General features: G+C 32.6%; 2 protein-coding genes across 19 annotated transcripts in view; one reads left to right on the top strand and one right to left on the bottom strand.

The window, feature by feature from the left end:
* Positions 1-668: 668 nt before the first annotated feature.
* LOC127698988 (cyclin-dependent kinase inhibitor 3-like) lies at positions 669-27,339 on the bottom strand. Its single transcript, XM_052202780.1, has 7 exons — positions 27,182-27,339; positions 18,524-18,579; positions 15,553-15,597; positions 14,913-15,135; positions 13,733-13,764; positions 13,303-13,406; positions 669-2,862 (listed from the first exon to the last, which is right to left on the bottom strand). The coding sequence occupies exons 1-7, from the start codon at positions 27,307-27,309 to the stop codon at positions 2,776-2,778; spliced, it is 675 nt and encodes a 224-aa protein (XP_052058740.1). The 5' UTR covers positions 27,310-27,339; the 3' UTR covers positions 669-2,775.
* LOC127698930 (uncharacterized) overlaps positions 18,260-27,339 on the top strand; it is a 162,525-nt gene continuing 153,445 nt past the window's right edge. For all 18 annotated transcript variants that reach the window (XM_052202683.1, XM_052202681.1, XM_052202674.1 and 15 more), the window contains exon 1: positions 18,260-18,309. In XM_052202683.1, coding sequence (XP_052058643.1) covers positions 18,275-18,309 — 35 coding nt within the window. In that variant the 5' untranslated portion in view covers positions 18,260-18,274. The remainder of the gene's footprint in view (positions 18,310-27,339) is intronic.

Genomic DNA, 27,339 nt, shown 5'->3' with positions numbered 1-27,339 from the left:
AAATGAGGTCAAGGACATTGGACATGTGACTGACGGAAACTTCGTAACATGAGGCATCCATATACAAAGTATGACGCATCCAGACCTTCCACCTTCTAAAATATAAAGCTTTTAAGAAGTTAGCTAATGCCGCCGCCGCCGAATCACTATCCCTATGTTGAGCTTTCTGCGACAAAAGTCGCAGGCTCGACAAAAAATTAGTCCATCTATCAAAAAAATACTGTAAATGAAATATATTTTCAAGTTTGCTTCAGACATTATCTCTTAATCATGAAAAAGCTTCTGCAAAAGTTTCATAAAATTCTATGAGGGTTTGACAAAGGAATGGATGTGTAACAAACTTTAAACTCTGGATACTGTATTTTGGTCATAAACAAGCTTCTGTCCAAATTTCCTAAAATTCCATGAAGGTTTGACAAAGATATTGATGACTGAAAAACTTTAAACCTCAGACTGAATCTGAATATCAACTGTAAAAAAATTAAGGTCATAATCAGTAAAATACAGAAAAATGAAAATAAGGATTGCTATGTCTTGCTTTCGTGAAATAAATTTCACAGGCTCAACAAAAATGAGTTATCCAGCTCTTCTACCTTCTGAAATATGAAGCTTTATACAGCTAATTTATACCATCCTTACTAGATTACAGATGAGACATAAATTAACAATTTTGAAAGGGTTGAAGAATTTTATTACATTTGCAATTTCAGGGACAAAACAAGAAATGATTGTAAAAGGATGCTGTTACGAAGTCTCCCAAACAAAGTTCCCATAATTACAGTCATTCCCATGGTCGGCGGACATTGGGCAAACTCCTGTAAAAATCTGAAAGTCACAGTGAGGCCTTCACCATGGAGCTATTTTCAATTCTCACCTCACTGCAAGTTCTAGACAGCCCCTAGTTTTGAGTGGATTTCTTTGCTAGATGCTGACCATGCTACATCTGTAAATTGAACCAGATCAACACCAGGTCTGAACCTGTGTCACTGCATGCAATTGATTGAGGTAACATGTATACTGGAGCGTAGCTGATCATTCCCTTTCACTGAAGTAAAAAAAACATTCACAAAAATTTCCTTTTACAATGAGTATTATAAGATTTCAAACTATCTTAGGAGACGCAGGTAAAAACATTGATGAAGGGTAATATCAAAAAAGTTTTATCTGGTGAAGAATTTTACAACTACTGTCATAAATGTCGGACAATATCTCTGTTAATACAAACATTTAGATAACCACAGAGCATATCAAGAGAGATGTTAGATAACTTGGAAGGACATTATGTATGAAAAGGGCAAATAATATGGGTGGATTGTATGACAATTCCAATAAACAAACTGAGGGAAAGAAGGGAAACTATGAAGTACTCAAAGGACAAGTCAGCTGAAAAGTCCATTTAAAAATAAAATACTGAATTCAGTTATCTGGGGGAAAAAAAACAGAAAAAAAAATTATGCTGTCTCTTTCTTGACCATGAAGAAGTATCTGTCTATGTTCCCTAAAATTCAAAGGTTTGACAAAGTTTTTTCCTCATATAATCACATTTGAAAATAAAAAAAAGAAGATTTGGTATGATTGCCAATGATACAACTTTCTACTAGAGACCAAATGAATACCTTTTAAATTCAATAAAATTATGAATTCAATAAACATAAACTGTATGGTTATAGATTATAAAAAAAAATTACTGTCTTCTTCTTTCCATCCATAACAATTACATATTTATATACATGTATTATCATAACAAGAAAAACTTATCATCAAAACACATACAAACAATGGATAATAGATTAGTTACTGGTTATACAAACATTGTACATTAGCAGTAATTATTTTGTAAAGACAGACAGCAAATAATAGACTTATACTTTTACCAAGTTATGCATACAATAAATTCCATATTTTTAAATTAACACATTGCATTACATAATATGAAAAACAATCATAAAACATAGTAATCTACAATACAAAAGTCTGCACTGTCACCACATTAGCTTGATAAACCTTATAATAAAACAGTCCAAGTGGAATTTAATTTAAGTGAGAAAAAGACAAAAATGAGATAATTACATATCTAGTAAAATAAACTTTGAGGTAAACTGGTTACTGAATTTGGGAAAAGCTGTCTGCAAATGAGAGTACAGGAAGACAAACAGCAGTATATTTCTGAAGATTAGGATAAAATAAAGGATTTTCTTTTAAAAGATAGTCTATGTACACATGTTTCATAGTAAAAATTAGCCATTCAAGTGGATAAAACATATTCAACTTTTTTGAAGGACCGAATCACTTGAAAGATCCAAAATGATTTGCACCTACCAAATCAGTTGTTTTGTGATATTTTGGCTTTATAGAATTAAACAGATGCATTTTATTTATCTTGACACCAAGCTACTGTAAATTCAGAAATTGATGTGTGCATTTATTATTGTGATTGCTGAAAACTGGACACAAATGCAAGATTAATTTTTGAAATTTTAGGAAATGCTGCATACAATTTATGCTATCAAAAGTTTAAATGCAAAACAAATTCTGTCCCAATCTTTGCAAAATTAACATTGTAAAATTTCTGAATTTTCAGAATATGATTGAAAGTCCCTCAGTATCTGACAACTGAACTTGACATATAAAATGGCTAATGACACAGAAATTGAACCCAGGGGTCATCTAATAGTCCCTCTGAACTACCTTCAGGCAACTAAAACAGTCTTACAAATACATCATTTAGATATAGAAGGTTCAATTTCTTGCTTAGAATAAATCAATATTACAAAGTCATCTAGATAATGATCTTTTCAATTCTTCCTTTTTTGCTTCATGATCTGCTATCTGTTGCCGAAGATCATGTAGACAATTGTATTGCTGAAATGATAAAACAATCATTAATAATTATATAAATTAAGTTTTAAATATTGAAATGCAGAACTCCTGAAAAATAAAACCACACAAGCTCATTATTATTCTAAGGAATACTAGTTTATGCTAATGCCATGGGTTAAAGTGTACCCCAAAGATATTTTTTCTACATAAATCTTCTGTTTGACTAAGTTACAACTCATATATTTCATCTGTTTTTTTGTTACAATCATTTTGAACCAAAAAGTGTCAAAAATTCAAATGACCTGATAACAATACTTATGGTTTGCAATTTGAAGGGAAATATAAATGGTAATGACACTAGTGTTTTGAAATGCTTCTGGAAAGTATCTACCTGAATGCTAAAAAGGAGGTGTTATATCTACTGATTTCTACAAATAAGCAAAACTAATAACATGCTAAATGTCTTGCCTGTCTTACTGACTATGATTGAGATTTATGTTGAACGTCTTAAAACAGGTATCATATAAACTAATCATTAACAAAGATACACGAAAATGAGGGTTAAATACACATTACAATCACTCTGTGCATCAAATATACTTAACCTGTCACTTATTGTATCTGAGAAGCAGACCTTATTATGAAAAGTTAAAGGTTTACAGATGAACCATGAAAAGTAAGTCAAGGTCAAGGTCAGACAAACCATATCAGCAAACATGTAAATCTGACACTTCTTCTTTATTCCAAATAAAGTTTACTACAAATAAATTATGAAACATAATTTTGACCATTGAACCACGAAAATTAGGTCAAGGTCAGATAAATCATGTAAGCAGACATGTACAACAAATATAATTGACCTATTACTTATAGTACAAAATGTATCTGAGATGAAAACTTAACATAAATCACTGAAACAAGAAATCAGGTCAAGGTCACATGAACCCTGTCTGATGGACATGTTTACCTTGCAATGATTCTATATACCAAATATATGTCATATTACTCATACAACTGAAAAAATTCAAAGGGTTCCACAGAACCCTGTGTCTCTCCTGTGACTGCTGCTGTCTTTGTAAAGTGAAATATTGACTGCAAAAAGAACTAAGCCCATTCATCATGCTTATCAGTAAAACAAAGAAAATAAATTAAAAAAAATCAAAATTTTTCTCTGGGTGCTCTTTGTTCACAAATTAAGAAGAAGATTCTGTCCAAGTTTTATAAAATTACATGAAAATTTTAAAAAGGTTATTGGTGCTTTTAAAACCTTAAACACCTAGACTGCATGTAAATGATAGTCAGTAACATATGGAAGATGAAAAGTTCCATGAAGGTTTGACAAAGTTATAGGTGTTTTAAAAACAAAATCTATACAGTATCTAAATGTAATTGAAATAAAAAATACTTGAATTTTTTCTCTGGAAAGTGTCTCTTGATCATTTAGAAGCTTTATAGAATTTCTATGTCTCACCTTCACAACTTTGTTACAATGAAATATCAAATTTCAAAACTTAAAGCAATTCTTGTACAAATGTTATAATTTTGAACAGTGCTTGTAAAAAGCCGTATACTAGCTGGTTCACATTATTAACCCAATTAAATTCAATACTTTATTTTATCCTATATGAAAAACTTTTTAGCAAAAAAGTAATTGAAATGTAATTATTTACTTTGACATTGTAATTGTGATGTAATTAATAATAAATTACATTTCAAAGTTAATGTAGTTGTAATCTAATTGGAAAAAAAATAAGTATGTAATTGAAAAAAAATAATTTCTTTGACATATAATTGACCCAAGGTCTGTCAAACATGATATCATAATCATATATTCTAACTTTATACAAATCATTGAAATAACTTTCACAATAATGAAATTGTTGTGCAATCCACTGAAAGAAAATAGTTGGAAGAGGGGACACCTTTGATACCTGCCAAATCAGATGTCTGACTCAAGGACATCACAGCAGTTGAAAAACACATTGAAAATATAGAGTTTTCAAACATAAAATGAACTAGAACTGTCCACTAAGTTGGACTAATACCCCTGCATCATGGAGTAATGTTTGAATATGCTAGTGACTGAAATACAGGAATCAATGAAGTTGATTATATCAGGGCTCATGCTACTGAAAGACTGGGGCATAGAGGTCGCTTTCCCGTCCATCACTTCGCTTTTCCGACTGTCAAAAGCAACATCTAGTTGCCTGGTCGTTCACAACAATCACTTTCGTCATCGGCGATTCTCCATTTTTACCAAGTTTATGAAACAACAATTTTTGTTATAAGTAAATATATCAAAGACAAAAGCAATTTATTTCTTTAGAACACAGTGAAAGCATTGACTTTACAGATCAGTCGTATGTCATTTCAACTTTTTAAGGAGTATTTTATTTCACTTCCAGTACATGTTACCAAAGAGCATACATCAAAACATTTTCATTTTTGGCAAAACAAATTTGCTTGTCAAACATTGTATATTTTTGTAGATTTTTCTCTGTCCACCACTGAAATATTTATGCAAACCACAGATCTGACACGCACCATGGATTGGATGTGAACTAACTATGAATGAAATATATTTTTCTTAAAATAATAAGTATAATAGTCACACGAATGGCTCAGCTCACAGAAGAATAATGATCGCTATGTGAAAAATACACATTCCACACGCAATTACAGACATTTGGTTAGATCCCCTTAGTAAAATGTGTATATCATGTAAACGCATTGTTTCAATTTATGGATTTAATTTGCTTAAATTTGTTAAATTTATAAATCTTTTTAATGAGAAACAATGAATGTCATCAACAGAATAAATTTCCTCACTGAATTCTTATTGATAAAAGATAATTTCTTTTCCCTTTTAATATAAAAAAAAATCTTAAATAGTCATGACAGTGCTAGATATTTAGTTGATAGTTTCTGACAAGTAGAAATATATAATTGTGTAAATTTAATAAATGACAATTTAAGACATAGACTGAGACAACTGTTACTTAATTGTATTTTCAGGTATGATTTGACCAGTATAAAAAAGAAATAAATAAATAAGATACATATGGCCCTATCTATAAAATATAAAAAAAAAACCAAACATTACAGTGATGCTAGCAAACGAGCACTTCTCCTTTAAGTTTCACCACTTCTCCCTATCAGTTTCAAAAAATAAAGTCACTTATCCCTATGATTCTGGAGTAATGTGAGCCTTGTATGTAAATTGAACTTTTTCAAATGTTTTACTTGATATTTTCTCAAATGCATGTACCCTTAAAGTACCCTTTAAAGTTTGAATGGCTGTGTATCTGGGCAAGGAAGAGTGCATCCTTCAATTGAAGTTGTCATAATAAGATCTGTTTTGTCAAAATGTATAAAAAGTTAAAAAGAGCATTTCTAAAATAGACCTCAACATATCAGAACATCCTACCCACATGTACATCTAAATTCAGTATTGAGATTTTTGGTTTTCAGCAATTCATTTTATAAACTTATTGCCTCTGTGTTAGACTGACACATGGTTACTAATAGGTCAATCTGAAAACATTATACTGACCCAGGAACAAGGTCTGAGGTTTGTAAACTTTAAATTAAATAAACTATTGACACAGAGATATGTGACGCCTTTTTATAATTTTGATAGTTTAATGCAAATATTTAATTCAAATGGCAATATCTAAACATGTAAACTATGCAAAACATTCAAAGTCAATGAACCATGACCTAAGGTGCAGGACCAAATAACCTCCATGGAAATGAGAAATGCCAATACTTATTAAACTGCATACCAAATACCATTAACTTATCATAAGTGGTTCCCTTTACACTAACCTAAACACAAACTTAAACTTGTAAACAATGTAAAAGTTTCAAAGTCAATGAACCATGATGAGGGGGTGGGGGCCTTATAATCTCCATGGAAAAGAGACTTGCAAATGCTTATACAACTACAAACTTAATATCATTGACTTAACATTAGTGGTTCCTCTTAAACTGATCTAATCACAATCTTTAACATATAAACTATTCAACTCATTCAAAATCAATAGACCAAGACTGAAGGGGCGGAGCCAAATGATCACCATGAAAATGTGATGTACCAATGCTTATGCATTTGCATACCAAATATCACTGACCTACCACTAGTGGTTCCCCTTGACCTGACCTAATCACAAACTAATACATGTTAAGTTAGCAAAAGTTTCAAAGTCAATAGACCATGACTGAGGGGTGGGGCAAATAATCTCTATGGAAATGAGATGTGCCAATGCTAGTACAACTGCATACCAAATATCACTGACCTACTACTAGTGGTTCCCCATAAACTGACCTTATCACAAACTAATAAATTGTTGACGATGCTGCCCATGACGCCGATGGAAATAACATACCTAAATGTTGCTTTTTGACTACAGTCAGGTAAAACAATAAAATGACTCTGTAGAATTAAGTGCATGAGGGTATTCTTAGGCATATAAATATTATGAAAAATATGTCTGTTGAAGGGGCTAGCTACAGTCAAATTTTTTTCTCAAACATTTAAAAAAGAAGAATATTGAAATAATATTTCAGTTAGCAGTCAAATCTGGTTCAATTTTGTCAAAATAAGCTGAATAACCTGTTGACATAGATATGTTTCATCTTTATGTATTTTTGATAGTATAATTCAAATTAAAATGTCAACACTAATTCACTTTAACATGTAAACTATGCGAAACATTCAAAGTCAATGAACAATGACTGAAGAAGCATTGCCAAATAACCTACACTTGCAAGTGAATAATTCTACCTCATTGAATCCATATTCATGTGACCTTCAATTTAACCCCTAAGCTAGAGATGGGTTGCGCATAAACTAGGCCTGTTCAGCTATTAAAAGCAAAAGAATGTCAACACTGAAAGTGAAACAAGGGTTAACCATTAAGTTGACTGATTCAATCCACAAAAACTCATTCTTATACAGGTAAAAACGATGATTAACATATTTTTTTAACCTATAATATGAAATTAAACAGACCTAGAAAAATCCAATTGCACGTGTTCATTATCTATTTATATCTATATTTATATTTCTATCCAGTTATATGACCGTTGGCAGTCTTCGGAGGTCACCTTGATGGATAATTAGATGGCGTCTAGACAAAAATACACACGAAATCCTGATACATATTATTGAGTTCATGCATCGTAAATTGTTTTATTATATACTTAGTAGTAAATACAGATAAATTGTATGTGTAATACAATCATTGGCAAGCGTGCTGTATCAGCCACCCGTGATGATATCGATATCAGCACGGTTGCAAAGGCTTTATCACACCTTTAATCTGTATGACGTCACATCATCAATTGCAGTCACTGTTGCAAAGGCTTAATCAAACCCCTTCTCTGTATGACGTCATGTCAAACCTATAATCTGTATGACGTCATTTCAAACCTTCTTATCTGTGTGACTTCATGTCACATAAAAAACATCTACATGAGGTATATGTATATAATAAAGTGTATATGATATGGCTTTTTCAATATCACACACCGTATTAACCCTCAACCAATATAATCCCTCGAGCAGAGCTCTTGGGATTATATTGGTGTCTCGGGTTGATACGGATGTGATATTGAAAAGCCATATGATATTCACTATTTATTTGACTTTTTATAATTTGAATATAAGTTTTAGTATGTTATAAATCAAATATGAGAATTTGAGTTAAATCGGTGAAAATGAATTTGACAGCTTATGCCCCTTTTAAAAAAAAAAGAAAGAAAGTTTCCTTTTTAGCTCACCTGGCCTAAAAGGCCAAGTGAGCTATTCTCATCACTTGGCGTCCGTCGTCGTCCGTTGTCGTTAACTTTTACAAAAATCTTCTCCTCTGAAACAACTGGACCAAATTTAACCAAACTTGGCCACAATCATCATTGGGGTATCTAGTTTAAAAAATGTGTCCGATGACCCGGCCCGCCTACCAAGATGGCTGCCATGGCTAAAAATAGAACATAGGGGTAAAATGTAGATTTTGGCTTATTTCTCTGAAACCAAAGCATTTAGAGCAAATCTGACATGGGGATAAAATTGTTCATCAGGTCAAGATCTATCTGCCCTGAAATTTTCAGACAAATCAGACAACCCATTGTTGGGTTGCTGCCCATGAATTGGTAATTTTAAGAAAATTTTACAGGTTTTGGTTATTATCTTCAATATTATTATAGATAGAGATAAACTGTAAACAGCAATAATGTACAGCAAAGTAAGATCTACAAATAAGTCAACATGACCAAAATGGTCCCCTTAAGGAGTTATTGCCCTTTATTGTCATTTTTTAACCATTTTTTGTACAAAAATCTTCTCCTCTAAAACAACTGAGACAAATTTAACCAAACTTGGCCACAATCATCATTAGGGTATCTAGTCTTTAAAAATGTGTCCGATGACCCCGCCTACCAACCAACATGGCCGACATGGCTAAAAATAGAACGTAGGGGTAAAATGCAAGTTTTGTCTATTATTTTTCGAACCTTAATAAATAGAGAAAATCTGAAAGGAGCAAAAATGTTCAGAATAATGAGCTCTACCAATTGCCTATTTATTTCAAAACTGTTAGACAAATTGTTATAGGAGTTATTGCCCATAAATGACAAATTTTACCATTCTTTTTCATTTTTGCCTATTATCATGACAAGAGTGCACACGCTGAAATGTCTCGCCTTCTTTACTAATCATTGATATTATGTTGATTGTCCTAAATATAAAGCTTTATTACAACTGTCACATAAACTTAACATTAACCATTTCTAAACATTGACCAATGAACCATGAAAATGAGGTCAAGGTCAGATGAACCATGCTAGGCAGGCATGTACAGCTAAAAATTCTTCCATACAACAAATATAGTTGACCTATTGCTTATAGTTTAAGAAAAACAGACCAAAACACAAAAACTTAACACTGAGCAATGAACCTTGAAAAATGAGGTCAAGGTCAAGGTCAAATAAAACCTGCGTGACTGCCAAATAAATCATAAAATATTTCCATACACCAAATATAGTTGAACTATTGCATATATTAGAAAAAAAGACCAAAACTCAAAAAACTTAACTTTGACCACTGAACCATGAAAATGAGGTCAAGGTCAGATGACACCTGCCCGCTAGACATGTACAATCATTCCATACACCAAATAAAGTAGACCTATGGCATACAGTATAGGAAAAACAGACCAAAACACAAAAACTTAACTATAACCACTGAACCATGAAAATGAGGTCAAGGTCAGATGACACCTGCCAGTTGGACATGTACACCTTACAGTCCTTCCATACACCGAATATACTAGACCTATTGCTTATAGTATCTGAGATATGGACTTGACCACCAAAACTTAACCTTGTTCACCGATCCATGAAATGAGGTCGAGGTCAAGTGAAAACTGTCTGACGGGCATGAGGACCTTGCAAGGTACGCACATACCAAATATAGTTGAACTATTGCATATAGTATTAGAAAAAAAGACCAAAACTCAATAACTTAACTTTGACCACTGAACCATGAAAATGAGGTCAAGGTCAGATGACACCTGCCCGCTAAACATGTACACCTTACAATCATTCCATACACCAAATATAGTAGACCTATGGCATACAGTATAAGAAAAACAGACCAAAACGCAAAAACTAAACTATAACCACTGAACCATGAAAATGAGGTCAAGGTCAGATGACACCTGCCAGTTGGACATGTACACCTTACAGTCCTTCCATACACCGAATATACTAGACCTATTGCTTATAGTATCTGAGATATGGACTTGACCACCAAAACTTAACCTTGTTCACTGATCCATGAAATGAGGTCGAGGTCAAGTGAAAACTGTCTGACGGGCATGAGGACCTTGCAAGGTACGCACATACCAAATATAGTTATCCTATTACTTATAATAAGAGAGAATCTAACATTACAAAAAATCTTAACTTTTTTTTCAATTAGTCACTGAACCATGAAAATGAGGTCAAGGACATTGGACATGTGACTGACGGAAACTTCGTATCATGAGGCATCCATATACAAAGTATGAAGTATCCAGACCTTCCACCTTCTAAAATATAAAGCTTTTAAGAAGATCACTATCCCTATGTCGCAGGCTCGACAAAAACTAAGATATTTAGAGAGAAACATTTTTTTTCCGTTTTGCCTTATATGATTTAAATTATAATAGATAAATAAACACTTTAAATCGCAAAAATGGTCAGCAAGGCAAGATCTACAAAAAAAGTATTAAAAAGTCAAATTTTGCTGAAATAATAGTAGACTGTCACTCTTCATAGGAGTGATTGCCCTTAAATGAGGATTTTTTTACCCTCTTTTGTGTTATGAGCAAAAACTAAAGATGATAGAGAGAAACTAAACAGAAAACTAAAGATGATAGAGAGAAACTAAACAGAAAACTAAAGATGATAGAGAGAAACTAAACAGACTAAAAGATCAGTAATACAAGATCAACAAAATAGAGATTTTTGTCATGAAGTCTATTCTCGTCCACAATGTTGGAGAGTGTCCTTTGTTTGATATGCACATAGACCAAGGTGAGCGACACAGGCTCTTTAGAGCCTCTAGTTATTAATCTTAACAATATGATTAAGTTTTGAGCAGAGCTATATGTGAAATGTTGCCTTAAATCTGACAATTAAAGTCTCTTTACTCTAGAATAACACAACAACAAAATTTCAAAATCGAAAGGAAGCATTCTTCCTTCAATCCCTATGTATTGCTAAAATTCCATGAAAACTTTTAAGCACATTTGAGTTATTGTATGACATGTTGACAAACAGACAGATGTATTTAATCTTAGATCCATGTTTTTTTATTATTTTTTTTTGACTTTGAACTAGCTTTCAGTAACTGTGAGTACTCTCAGATCTGTACTTTGTGTCTTTTTGTTTTTGTTAGGTTTTTTTGTCCTCTGTATCGATCTGATGAGCTCAGCCCTTTTCAACCAACTTTTATAGTTTGTTCTTATGTTGTACTGTTACACTACTGTCCCAGGTTAGGTGGAGGGTTTGGTGGCAGCAAACATGTTTAACCTAGCCACTTTCTATATGTACCTCAGGGATGGGGTCAATTACATTAGATTATTTTTCTTTAAAGTAATCATGTGCTCTGACCATTTTTATATCTTTTATCATTTCTACAAAAACACAAAAATTGGTAAAATAGTCTTTTAAGGACACTTAACTCCATCGTTCCATTTTATGTTTATTGTATATTGAATATGATTTATTTTGGGGTACTCTAAAAAATGGTTGAAAAAACTAGTAGACATATATATCATTATTATAGCCTGAATGTATATAAATGGTTTAAAACTATTGAATAAGTCGAAAAACTCTGGACAGTTAACTCTTTATCTACCACTGACGGATATATACGCAGTTTTTATCATCGTTCTGTCTGCAGTGACTGATAAATCCGCTTGCATAATCAAGCGTGTATTCGTATTGACTGATAGATCCGCTGTAAACACACACTTGCGCAGTCCCGGTGACTGATATTTCCGTAAAATATACCACTGTTAAAACCCTTCAGATTGGACAAAACTGTTTTGAAATGAACCAATGAAATTAGGTTTTACAAATGAATAATCTTTCAACTCGTACATTCCTTTTCTATAAAAAGTGTGTGTTTACATTTAATTATGATGAATTTTACACGTGTTAGGAATGCGATTAAAACAATGGCAGATGAATGGGCTTCTTTGTTCAAATCGTATAGCGAAAGTGAAGAATTTGAAGGATTTATGCAATTAGAAAGCAAAATTGGAAGTACAGGAAGGGATAATTTAGCTTGTCGGAAGAAGATTGTGAGTCTTCCGAGGATGAAGAAGCCAAACATGGACAAATAATTTGAAAACTTTTTATGTCCGGCAGCTTTCAAGCTTGATAATGAAAAGAAAGAAACTGATTTGGTATTTGTTTCATTTTTCAATTAATATATTAATTAAACATTTAATTAGAGTACTCATAACACAGCCTTAACAGTTTGTGAAAAATTTTCTCACTGCAAATTATCTCTGGTAGTTAACCTACAATTCAGCTGCAGTAGCAAACTAATCAGCTATGTGTAGTAGTGAACTGTAAAGGTACCTGTGGTAAATAAGAAGTTAAGATAACATATTTATTTTTTCAAACTTTCCAAATTTTTTTTTCAAGCAGTCGCTGAACCATGAAAATGAGTTCAAGGACAATGAACATATGACAGACGGAAACTTTGTAACATAAGGTATCTGTATACAAGGTACAAAGCATCCAGGTCTTTTTTTTTGAAGTATAAAGCTTTATACAAACAGTTTATGCCGTCACAGACAGATTGTAATCCCTAGGTCTCGCATTCTGAGACTTTCATCGCAGGCGAGACAATAAAATTACCAAGAGAACTAGTTTCTGCACATGTAACTAACTAGCCACAACACTGCATGAATAAAGAATACCTACCCTGACAGATTGTACTGCTGCTGGACCTCTTAATTCCCTCATTATCTCTATTCCTTTGTCAGCTGCTAGTGAGGAATCAAGTTTCATCATCAATGCTGCAGCCACTGAAAATTAAAAAAAAAATCACATACTATAAATATTGTCACAAGTAGCCACTAGCCTTTGGAAATTTTTTCTGTGATAACAATGTCTGAAATTCACTTGTAAATTGAAAAGATTACAGATTAATAAAATTACAAGGTAACGTTTTTATATACTGTTAGGGAATCTTTGTAAAATATGACTGGACTAAGCAGCTGTTTTGTTTAATCTTCAGGTTACATTTCATTCATGTAGTCAAATAAGACAACTATAGTCCAAGAACATAGTCTATAACTGGTGTTTAAATTAAAGAAAAAACAATTGACAAATAGTTTATACTGTTACTTACAGAAACATGATCTTCCAAGACCTCCATAACAGCTAAAAAAATCATAAATTACTACAATATTATTGTTGTGTAAAATCTCATTGAAAAATGTCTTTTAATATAAAGGTGTACATTAAAGAGAATCTTTAATTTCTTGTCATGTGGTCTTCAGTATGCACAAAGACAAGAAATTAATTATTAAATAATGGGTATATATAATTTAGGTGTTATGGCTTAAATGAAAAATCCATTTTACCATATTGGATGATACGATAGCCCAGACAATTGCTATCTAGTCTTTTGTATTGAAATGTGAGTTTATACATACATCCTATTCATATTGTTGATAATATTATCCATCATAAATTATCTAAAATTTTGTGATATTATATAGTTTTTTTGGGTGTCAAGAAATAATATGAAATATGAATTTTTAATTTCTTATTAAAGAAATTAGGATTTTTAACCTACAGATTTGGTTCTTGATCTAAGGGCTGTTCCAGAATTAAATGTATGGGTGGCACTTTATTACTTATTAATTCTTACAAAATTCTGAGCAATATGCAACTTCCCATATTTAATTAATATGAGTGCCTCCCATCCCCTCACCTGATAAATTTTGGAACAGGCCTAAGAAACAATGAGAATTCTATTGATCTTATTGTTTGCTGTTTTGTTGTTATAATCTAACAAGTGTTTTTTTTTTAATCAATGTTTACATTTTGATTTTGGTAACTTTTTGTGTACCCTTTTCATTTAATTGTTTCTTTGTAATACATGCATTTCTACAATTTGTTGGTTTTTAATTGCATGTTCTAGCTCAACAAACATGACAAGGACCATGGGTGTTTTAATTATTTGACATTCCCAGTTTTTGGTGGGGTTTGTGCTCCTTAGTCTTTAGTTTTATATGTTGTGTTTTGTGTACTGTTGTTTGTCTTTTTTGTTGTTTTTGTTTTTTATTTTTTGTTTTTTTCCATGGCATTGTTAGTTTGTTTTAGACTTATAAAGTACCAATTAATAATTCAAAATGCTGTAAAAAAAATACAATTTAGTAAATTAAAATCATTTGCATTCATTTGTGTAAACTTTGTAACAAAATCTCCATATTTATTCATGGTATAATTGTCGTATTTAAAATAGTAAATCAAATATCTTAACTAAAGGCACCAAGGTTCAATTGACAAGAGCCTTTACTTACTGTATAACAGTTTTTCTTCTATTCATGAGTAAAACATTAAGGTCATCAATGATTTTGACCAGATCACTGGTGCTAGGTACTAGCCCATCGGGAAAAGGTGTATGATGTACAGTAATGCCATTATCTTGAAGCTCTTCTAATAACTTTGGAACTCTGTACTTGTTTAGTTCACCTTTACTACACAGACAAAAAAGTTCCTTCACACCTTCTGACACAAGACATTCTAAAAAATAAAACATCACTATCTAATTGGGCATGTTTTAATTGAAAAATACATTTATAAAAGATTTTTCTTAAAATATGCTTGTTTCTAGTGGATTAAATTAGCTATTTTTTTCTCTCAAAATAACACGTTGTCAAGACATTTCTTTAGAAAAATATTGATATATTTGATATTTATCAAAATATTATTTTATTCAAACTTCATAAGCTGAATTTCATTCTCTCAAAGAATTTATATATATATTTCAACCTTTCAGTATGTTTAATAATTGTTACAGCAATTAGAAAGTCTTGGCTTAAGTCATATGCATTGTAGACCTGTGGCATTGACAAAGAGTATATTCCATATTTTTATTTTAAGTTTTCAACTATACTTTTTTTCTTATATTTAAGCTTAATATTTCACAGCTGTGCATACTTATGTCATTTTCAAGACTTCTCCATATGTCTTTAAATCTGCAACCTAAAATTTAAAAACAAACAATTAGTAGATAACATACATGACATAAGCACACAAAAAAATAAAAACAAACATGAAGAAAAGGATCAATTGATTGGTGTTAAGCACTACTGGCTAATTGTTACGGTCAGTATTTATTGGTGGAGGCAGGAGAAAACCACTGACCTTAGGCAGAAAAACTGACAGTCCTTGTCAATAAAGATTGGAGTTGAACATAACTGCCATGTGCGGGGTTCGAACTGAAAAACGGATATGTGGTGTATACTTCAATGAGACAGCATTCCAGCAACACAATTAGCCAACATTCAACATACTATCTTCAACAAAAGACAGGTGTCTACCTATACAGCATACCAAGCTCTTAATCCTTTTGAGCTTATGAAAGTTGTTAATAAATTTAGCAGTGACTATCCAAGATCTATATAAAGGCCTCATTTACATTAAATTATAAGTTTTCTACTGTACAAAGTCCATTCATACAAAAACAACTAGAGGCTCTCAAGAGCCTGTGTCGCTCACCTGTATTTACTGATGCTTTGGAAATCATGTAAATATAGGTTAAAATCATAATTAATAGTATTAGATATTAGATATCATAATGACATCTAAGATAATAACAAAAAACTGCAAAAATTTTGTAAAAATTACTAACTCAGGGGCAGCAACCCAACAAAGGGTTGTCGGATTCGTCTGAAAATTTCAGGGCAAATAAATCTAAATCTCATGAACATTTTTGCCACCTGTCAGATTTGCTCTAAATGCTTTAGTTTCAGAGATATAAACCAAAAACTGCATTTTACCCCTATGTTCTATTTTTAGCCAAGTTGGCCATGATGGTTGGAAGGCGGGGTCATCGGACAAATTTTTCAAAACAGATACCATAATAATGATTATGGCCAAGTATGGTTAAATTTGTCTCATTAGATTCAGAGTAGAAGATTTTTGTAAAAGATTACAAAAATTTACGAAAAATTGTTAAAAATTGACTATTAAGGGCAATTACTCCTAAAGGGGTCGACTGACAATTTTTGTCATGACAACTTATTTGTAGATCTTACTTTGCTGAACATTATTACTGTTTACAGTTTATCTCTATCTATAATAATATTCAAGATAATAACCAAAAACGGCAAAATTTCCTTAAAATTACCAATTCAGGGGCAGCAACCCTTCGGGCCAGGTGAGCCTAAATAAGTATAGCAATTTCTTTTTATTACCAAAAGTAATCACATAAGGACAAAATCTGTGATGCACAGTCACTGAAATGTCTAATCAAAGGAAATAAGAATACACATGGTTAAGGGGTTATAATTAGAACAATTTTTCATGTTTTTGAGATACATGTATTAAAGAATTTATTATATGAGGGCTACATTAACATGATAAAGCAATGACTAATCAGTTAACCACAAGGTTACAATCTGCAGGAAGACATCAGCCTTCTTAGACACCTTATTCTATCTCTCTACAGGAAGACATCAACCTACTTAGACACCTTATTCTATCTCTGAGCAAACAAATCTTTGCTATTACTTTTACCAGTAAATGCTGTTTGATTGGCAGGGAAGCAGAAAATACCAAATTCACCTTGAGGCAATGTTCACACCAATTAACAACAATTATATTTCCTAATTGCCACTGACATGATAACTGTATTAGGGATATCTGAAATTTAACCTCAATCAATTGAATTTTCAAGTGTGGCGGACAATAAAATAAGCGTGGCGCTAGAAATTTAAGTGTGGCGCACCGCCACGCTTATATAGGTCATGGTGATCCCTTGCCAATTGCAAAAATTTTTGTTTGAATTGGAGAGGATCATACCAAGCTAGCACCCATGGTACTTAAGGTAAATATGCAACCACAATACTTCACATGACAGCATTGCAATATAATCATGATAACGAGAGGAATGTGAATAACTCTTGTAAAAATGGTTGAACCAAAATTATGGTAGAAATTAGTCAACTATATATGATTGCAATACCATATGGTCAACTACACTTGACGGCAAACAATCCTACTACATGTAAGTATCAGAGTTTTCTATCAGAGATGTGGTACAGGGTCACTGTGGTATAATCGTCCAAAAAAGGTCAAAGTCTAATAACTCCCTTAAAATAGTTGAATCAAAATGATGGTACAATCCAAGAATGGATTTTTTTCTATCAATCTGTCTTAGAGGAGTTGCCTTCATAAGGGTAAATTATTATTATCTTACCAAGCATGAAAGTTTTCTGTCAAATGGTCTCAGAAAATTTGCATTCACAAGGTGTCATTGTGGTTTTTGACAGATGGACGTACAGACCAGCTGATTACATTAGGCCTTCTGCACATTGATCGACAGGGCCCTAATAAGGTTAAAGAAGTTAAGTAAAATCATAAAAGTTACATATTGTTTCTTTTGGTCTAACTTTCGAATGTATCACTTTGTTTTAATAAATGATAACAGAAGTAAGCAGTAAAAGATATACATGTAACAACAAAGGCATATACAAGAAATCTGCAACTCCATTTCATTGCTTTCCAATCTATTGAAATACCAGATACAGTTCTCAATTTTTCAAACCATCTTTAATTGTAATGGCATACATGTATATTCCTTCTATTTTTTTGTATTTTTAGAATGGATGGAAAATGTTTGAAAAATGTATCTTTTAAAAAAAAGATTTCAAGAACAATGAAACTAAAATATTTACAAAGTCACAGAAAGAGGTATGCTATTTGTATGGTTGATGCTTCTTTTTTTTAATTTTTGATAGTATAAATATTCTGTTATAAAACATGGAAATCTAAGACTTTTTAATAGAGTATTGTAGGTATTATTTATATGTTTTGGGGGATTTTTTTAAGGAATTAAGTTTTTAATTCATACTTTTAACATTTTCAATAAAACATGAGTGCAATGTGATAAAAAAACAATCCTGACCTGGCAATGCACAAATCCCAACAGGTTCATCACATCCTAATGAAGATAAATCCAACCTGCAAAAAATAGACATCCACAATTATGTTAATACAAACAAACTGAAACAACTCATCTTCTTAATTTATTTTGACTAAATAATATATTGAATGTCTTTGACATCAAGCTCTACCATGTCTACTACTTATATGTACCATTAAAACTTAATATTAATTGAATAAACACCTAAAGAGGTCAAATGAACCATGCAAATTGTACACTTTTCAATGATATTGTAAACAAATCCTACTGGTTACCGAAACTTTATTTTTCTTTGTTTAAATAGTTGTTTTTATAGTGATTAAGATGATACATTGGAACACAATGTTGACTGCTGTACCCAAATTTTTGACATTTTACCTATTATGTCCGTTTGTTTTGCTCACACATTGTTGTTTTAAAATATAATGGAATTCTATATGACAATCATAGAAGTGAGAGGTTAAGCTAGCTATAAAACCAGGTCAAAAGGAAATGCCTGTACCATGTCAGGAATATGACAGTTTTTTTCCATTTGGTTGATGTGTTTGAGCTTTTGATTTTGCCATTTACATATAATTCAGACATAATCCTTATGGGAGATTTTAACATAAATTGTTTACAACCCAATAAAATACAACAAAGATGGTTAAATGCTCTAGAAACTTATAACTTTCAACAGTTAACAAGAAATGATTGTAACAGGATGCTGTTACGAAGTCTCCCAAACGAAGCTCCCATAATTCGTAATTCCCAGGGTCGCCTGACATTGGGCCACATCCAGTGAAAATTGGTTTGGTCCAGTAAAGTTATATGCATTAGTGATGCCTGGGGACTAACCTTGTATATCATTCAAATCATCTTGGCATGACAAACCAGAATATATATGGTTTAGGGGTGGGGATCTCGACCATTTACAAGATACTAGAACATTTGGGGTGGGGAGGAACCCCTGGGGACTGGCCCTATACGTCATTCAAATGTTCATTACATGAGGAACAGGAATATATATGGTTTAGGGGTGGGGATCTCAACCATTTACAAGATATAAGAACATTGGGGGTGGGGGGAACCCCTGGGGACTGACCGTATACGTCATTCAAATGTTCGAGACATGACAAATAGGAATATATATGGTCTAGGGGTGGGGATCTCGACCATTTACAAGATATTAGAACTTTCTCAAATGGCAGGGGGTCGGGATGACCCCTGGGGACTAACCCTGTATTTCATTTGATGTGCTTTATCATGACAAACCAGAATATATATGGTTTAGGGGTGGGGATCTCAACCATTTCCAAGATATTAGAACTTTCTCAAATGGCAGGGGGTCGGGATGACCCCTGGGGACTAACCCTGTATATCATTCAAACCATCTTAGCATGACAAACCAGAATATATATGGTTTATGGGTGGGGATCTTGACCACTTAGAAGATATTAGAACTTTCTTAAATGGCAGGGGGTGGGGGTGACCCCTGGGGACTAATCCTGTATTTCATTTGATGTGCTTTATCATGACAAACCAGAATATATATGGTTTAGGGGTGGGGATCTCAACCATTTACAAGATATTAGAACTTTCTCAAATGGCAGGGGGTTGGGATGACCCCTGGGGACTAACCCTGTATATCATTCAAACCATCTTAGCATGATAAACCAGAATATATATGGTTTATGGGTGGGGATCTTGACCACTTAGAAGATATTAGAACTTTCTTAAATGGCAGGGGGTGGGGGGTGACCCCTGGGGACTAACCTTGTATTTCATTTGATGTGCTTTATCATGACAAACCAGAATATATATGGTTTAGGGGTGGGGATCTCGACCATTTACAAGATATTTGAACTTTCTCAAATGGCAGGGGGTCGAAATGACCCCTGGGGACTAACCCTGTATATCATTCAAACCATCTTAGCATGACAAACCAGAATATATATGGTTTAGGGGTGGGGATCTTGACCACTTACAAGGTATTAGAACTTTCTTAAATGGCAGGGGGTGGGGGTGACCCCTGGGGACTAACCCTGTATTTCATTTAATGGGCTTTATCATTTAGAACATTTTCAATTAAAAAGATTGTGTCTATCACAAACGGTTTTCAATTTATAATCATTTGAAAATTTTTAAAAATAAAATCCCATAGGGTTCTATAGTAAAACCCTCTTTTCTTTTTGCCCCTCAAAGTACCCCTTTATAAACCTCATTGCACAAACAAAACCCTGATTGCACCACTAGACATGTTAGTCTAACATATTGTGAAACCCTAAGTTAATCTGACAAGCGGTTTTGGAGAACGGGTGCGGACAAGTTCAAATTTAAAAGCGGCGGAAGAAGAAGAAGAAGAAGAAGAAGAAGAAGAAGAAGAAGAAGAAGAATAATAATAATAATAATAATAAGAACTGAGCAAAAACAATAAGTCTTCCCAAACTTCGTTTGGGAGACTTAATTAAGGAACCAACCAGAGTAACAAATGAATCAAAAACTTTGATTTACCATATATATGTCACCCATTTAAGCATTGTTAAAGAGGCTTATGTTTCTAAATATTCTATCAGTGATCACTATCCAATATGTATGACAAGACAAGAGAAAATGTATGATAAAAAACATACTCATTCAACAATCACTTATAGAAATTTTAAGACTTTTAATGAGCAAAATTATTTAAAAGTTTTAAAAAGTGCACCTTTTCAACATATTGAATTTGAAAATGACCCATTTGTTTGTATTGAAATTTGGTACAACATTTTTAATAACATTTTAAATAAACATGCCCCTATTGTGAAAAAGAGGGTAAAAAAAGACCGACAGCCAGAATGGTACAATAAAGAAATCTCATATGCAAGAAAAATGAGAGAGAAATATAATTCACTGGGAATGTGGGCCGAATATAGATTCTGGAGAAACAGAACAAAACATATTATTGATACATCTAAACAGAAATATTACAATGATATGATAAAAGACTCAAAAGATTCTAAAACACTATGGAAATGTATTCACAGTCTAAATCCATCTAATCCATCAAAACCACATTCACTTATTGCAACCGGAGACCATATAACTACAGATCATAAAGAAATTGCTAATGAATTCAATAATCATTTCACCTCATGTGTTGAACAAGAGTGCACACGCTGAAATGTCTCGCCTTCTTTACTAATCATTGATATTATGTTGATAGTCCTAAATATAAAGCTTTATTACAACTGTCACATAAACTTAACATTAACCAAGTAAACTAAACATTGACCAATGAACCATGAAAATGAGGTCAAGGTCAGATGAACCATGCTAGGCAGGCATGTACAGCTAACAATTCTTCCATACAACAAATATAGTTGACCTATTGCTTATAGTATTAGAAAAAAAGACCAACACTCAAAAACTTAACACTGAGCAATGAACCTTGAAAATGAGGTCAAGGTCAAATAAAACCTGCGTGACTGACATATAGATCATAAAATATTTCCATACACCAAATATAGTTGAACTATTGCATATAGTATTAGAAAAAAAGACCAAAACTCAAAAACTTAACTTTGACCACTGAACCATGAAAATGAGGTCAAGGTCAGATGACACCTGCCAGCTAGACATGTACACCTTACAATCATTCCATACACCAAATATAGCTGACCTATTGCATGCAGTATTAGAAACAAAGACCAAAACTCAAAAACTTAACTTTGACCACTGAACCATGAAAATGAGGTCAAGGTCAGATGACACCTGCCCGCTAGACATGTACACCTTACAATCATTCCATACACCAAATATAGTAGACCTATGGCATACAGTATAAGAAAAACAGACCAAAACACAAAAACTTAACTATAACCACTGAACCATGAAAATGAGGTCAAGGTCAGATGACACCTGCCAGTTGGACATGTACACCTTACAGTCCTTCCATACACCGAATATACTAGACCTATTGCTTATAGTATCTGAGATATGGACTTGACCACGAAAACTTAACCTTGTTCACTGATCCATGAAATGAGGTCGAGGTCAAGTGAAAACTGTCTGACGGGCATGAGGACCTTGCAAGGTACGCACATACCAAATATAGTTATCCTATTACTTATAATTAGAGAGAATTTAACATTACAAAAAATCTGAACTTTTTTTTCAAGTAGTCACTGAACCATGAAAATGAGGTCAAGGACATTGGACATGTGACTGACGGAAACTTCGTAACATGAGGCATCCATATACAAAGTATGAAGCATCCAGGTCTTCCATCTTCTAAAATATAAAGCTTTTAAGAAGTTAGCTAACGCCGCCGCCGCCGCCGCCGTAGCCGCCGCCGCCGCCGCCGGATCGCTATCCCTATGTCGAGCTTTCTGCGACAAAAGTCGCAGGCTCGACAAAAATGAAGGCATAGCAGGGCACCAAGTTACTCAAATTTTAATACTCTGACAAACTATGTACAAATGAAATTCTTAAAAAAAAGGCACAACAAGTTCATCATTCCTCCAGTAAAAGTTTCAGAACTATTTGATGAAATAATTAAACTAGATGTAAAGACATCTTCTGGTTCTGACAATATAGGTCCAAAAATTTTAAAACTGAGTGCTCCTTTCATAGCATCTTCCTTAACATACATTTTTAATCGAATGATTGATACTGGTATTTATCCATCTGTTTTAAAAAATGCCAAGGTAGCTCCAATTTTCAAATCTGGTGAAAAAAACATGATGCAAGCAATTACAGACCAATATCTGTTTTGCCAACATTATCAAAATTAATAGAGAGACATGTATCTAAACATCTGTATAATCATTTGACAAAGTTTCAAATTTTACACCCTTCCCAGTCTGGTTTTAGACCTAACCATTCATTTCAAACTGCCCTAATTAATATCATTGATAAATGGCTACATGAAATGAATAATGGAAATATCAATTTGGCAGTCCTCCTGGATTTTAAGAAAGCTTTTGATGTTGTTGATCATGAAATTTTATGTAAAAAACTTAAAATTTATGGCTTTCATGAAGGTACTGTTGATTTTTTTAAATCATATTTGAGTGAAAGAACACAGCAAGTCCATATAAATAATCAATTTTCTGATAAAGTTTATAAATTTTGGTGTTCCACAGGGCTCAATACTTGGTCCCATTTTGTTTGTTTTGTACATAAATGACCTTCCATTACACATCAAAAACTGCCATACAGACTTGTATGCTGATGACACAACTATGCATACATCAGGAAAGAGTATTGCTGATATGCAATTAAAAGTACAAGATGATCTCCAATGTGTTGAAAAATGGTGTCATAAAAATAACATGTTCATAAATTCAGATAAGACTAAATGTATGGTTATAGGTACAAGACAAAGGCTGCGTTTAAATCAAGCAGAACCAGTTCTAACTATTGAGAATAATATTCTTCAAAAATCATCAATTGAAAAACTTTTAGGTGTTAGAATTGACTCTAATCTGTCCTGGACAGGCCATGTTAATTACTTATGTTCATCAATATCATCCAGACTTCATTTACTCTCTAAAATCAAGAAATTTCCAAATATTGATTCAAGAAAATTGTTTTATAATGGCTATATTCTCCCACTGATAGATTATTGTTGTATTATTTGGAGTGGTTTTGCTAAAAATGAGCTAGTCAGAATAATAAAATTGCAGAAAAGGGCTGCAAGACTTATTTTAGATGCTGATCCACTTTCATCATCAGCTCCACTGTTTAAACAGCTTTGGTGGATGACAGTAGAGAACAGAATCTCATACCACAAATCTGTTTTGATGCATAAATGCCTAAAGGACGAAGCCCCTGTATATCTCACTGAAAAATTTAAAGAAATGCCAGAAATAAACCAATATTGTTTGAGGAATGCATCTTGCAAAAATTTACAAGTTCCAAAAGCCAAAACAGAGCTGTATAAGAAATCTTTTATATATTCAGGATCTATTTTATTGAATAACTTACCAACATCCCTGAAAAAATCAACCTGAAGTACAAGCTCATTCAAAAAAGATTTAAAAAACTACTTGTTGGAACATTAAGAAGCTGTGCAATTTTATATGTATAATAATTTTCACACACTTACTCAAACTTAAGATATTGTTGAGGTAATTTGAATGGTGCCAGTACTATATGAATTTGTAATTTTTACCCGTTTTGAAAATTGTATATTTCATAACAATTTTTTATTTCATTTTTTCATATATGTGTGTTTGTTTAATATTTTGTAATTGTTTGTTATATTTCATTGTATTTTATGAGGGCCTCAGGGAAGATTAGTTTTATAGCTAACTGTGTAACCCTCTTTAAATAAAGAATTATTATTATTATTATTATTATTATTTGATAAAGGACTATCTGTTTTGAATTTCCCTTGAAACTCTGTATTTTTGTTATTTTACATTTTGGAGACACCAAACCAGGTACTTCGTATCTGCGAATCGGGCAATATATGCCCTCAGTTTTATAATTCATTCATACATTGTATTATTCAAAATTATCAGTCAAAATGTGTTCTTCACCTTTCATTTGATACTTAAATTACCAAAATATATTCTACATAGTCTGATATTTACACCTATGTGTAGGAACTATTTTGTTTTAAATATGTACTACTTTCAAGTATGTTTTTTTTTTACCGGGATCGATCTGGTGGTGTTACATCTTACAAAATCTGCAAACATGTGAACCTCCCGACGGGAGTACAATAATCCCATTTCCAGGGGTCTCCTCCCGACCTCCCGTTGAAGAGAAAAAAATCCCGTGTATGAAAAATTGTCCAACATATCATCTGGTGTAACTGACATTACCTGAAGTTATATTTTACCTGTAAATCAATTAACATGCATAATTATATGGCTTCACTTGTCAGCTTGGGTGTCAAACATACTGGTAATCAACAATTTTTACCTCAGGCTAACAGACGTTGTGTAATAAAAACTGTGTGTATTTATTGGGTTACTTCCCTTGATTTATCCTGTTTTAAGTTACTTTCCTTTAAATAATGAAAATTGTTAAAAGAATATAAATAAAATATAAATTGAACAAATAATCATAAAAGGATGGTAATTAAATGATTTCAAATGTCTTAGGACAAATAAAAAAATAATAATTTGAAAATTATTTAAGGGTTCTATACTTCCTTTTAAGGCTTAATTTGAAATTTATATAATAACTATGACCTAATTCAGTAGTCAGATTGAGTTTCTGAATATGCAAATAAAAACTAATGCAATTGCAAATAGTCAAACAAATGTTCTGATTGCAATGATTGTTCTATAGATTAGTGATATAAAAGATATGAATTTAAAATTAAAAAAAAAAACTAAACTAATTGCAATTGCAAATAGTCAAACAAATGTTCTGATTGCAATGATTGTTCTATAGATTAGTGATATAAAAGATATGAATTAAAAAATTTACAGAACATACTAAAAAAAAAGAATGTTAGATTGAACATGTAGAATATAAAGATAGAGAATCTTTATAAGTACAAGGGTACTATAAACATAATACATTCGGATGGAAAGTTGAAGTTAACACACTTTAAAAGACAATTTTTACAGGACACGGTTACATTTACGACAAAATTTATGTCGATTAAAAACCTCCTGATCTGAGTCCTAATCTCCTGACCAAAATTTCCCAATCTCCTGATCTGAGTTTCACAGTCCATCACATGAATGAAATCTATCCAAATTATTTTACAAAGAATTCCGCTCAAGCAGATGCTAAGGGCTGTCTTAAACTTGCAGTTAGGTGAGAGTGTTTTTGCTCTGTGTTGAAGACCTCGCTGTGACTTTCAGATGAAGAACAGCAATAAAAACGCTGCACCTTTGCTTTTTGTGTTTTTTTTTTTTGCTGTGCATGTGCTGACTTTGAGTTATGGATGGATACCCAATATCCTTAGTTTTTCTATTATATTAACAGAGTTTGTCTCTCATGCTGTGTGGAGGCCAGAGAAAGTTTCCCTGTGCTTGAGACATATGCTCTTCTGTATTTTTAAATTGATGGTGTATTTATTCTTGAGATAACTTCTCATATGTGTGCTGAATCATTCACTCAATTCTAGGCCAGTTTGTGAACTAAATTTTCAATCAGCACACCACCTATCCTTGGCCTCCATTCCTTTCCACATTAAATTTTTTGCTTTCAAACATTTATGGGGCGGGATCAATAGTCTAGGGGCCAGATAATACCTTTTGGGAAATTTCTTGGCCTGGAGCTGTATTGACTATTGGCCAAATAAGAATATCGCTCCAGATGCAGAAAGAATCCCTAAAGGGATTAGGAGCTGGATTGGTTTGGGGCCAGAACGAGCTGATACCTATATTCATTAGGGATTCAAACAAAGTTGTGGTTTTCCGATCTGGGCATGCTGATCATTAGTCCAAATAATTATGACATCTTGAAGTTGAAACTCAATGAAAGGCTTTTATAATTTTTTTCTGTGACAACTTCCTTTCATCGTAGGAAGGTGTCACAGAAAAAAAATCAAAATAACCTTTTAAGACATCATAATTATTTGGACTAGCTGATCATATAAATCGTTCCCTGGATTGCAAAATCCTTAAAACTTAAATTAAAAGCAGAGACATATATACACATGTGTATATATGTCTCTGTTAAAAGGAACCAAACAGAAATTCTTCATACCAAGAAATGGTCAAAGGTGACATATCTAATTCGCCTTGTTCATCGTCTGACGAATCCAAAATTGACGAACTTTGTGATTCTTTGACAACTTTCATTATTTCTGTCAATTTTGACATGTGAAAATTCATGTCAAGTAAGATTTTCGAAGTGTTTTGAAA

The sequence above is a fragment of the Mytilus californianus genome, unplaced genomic scaffold (genome assembly GCF_021869535.1).
Source record: "Mytilus californianus isolate M0D057914Y unplaced genomic scaffold, xbMytCali1.0.p SCAF_4, whole genome shotgun sequence".
Taxonomy (NCBI): Eukaryota; Metazoa; Mollusca; class Bivalvia; order Mytilida; family Mytilidae; genus Mytilus; species Mytilus californianus.
Note: the sequence above shows the minus strand (reverse complement) of the source record. Positions and strands in the feature narration are given on the sequence as shown.

Bases quoted from the DNA above. Each gene is read 5' to 3' on its own strand.
- LOC127698988 (XM_052202780.1), bottom strand. From the start codon at position 27,309: ATGAATTTTCACATGTCAAAATTGACAGAAATAATGAAAGTTGTCAAA. The intron at 18,580-27,181 runs GTATGAAGAATT...TATTTTTTGCAG, and splicing joins TCACCTTTGACCATTTCTTG to GTTGGATTTATCTTCATTAG. The intron at 15,598-18,523 runs GTCAGGATTGTT...TTTAAATTTTAG, and splicing joins TGGGATTTGTGCATTGCCAG to GTTGCAGATTTAAAGACATA.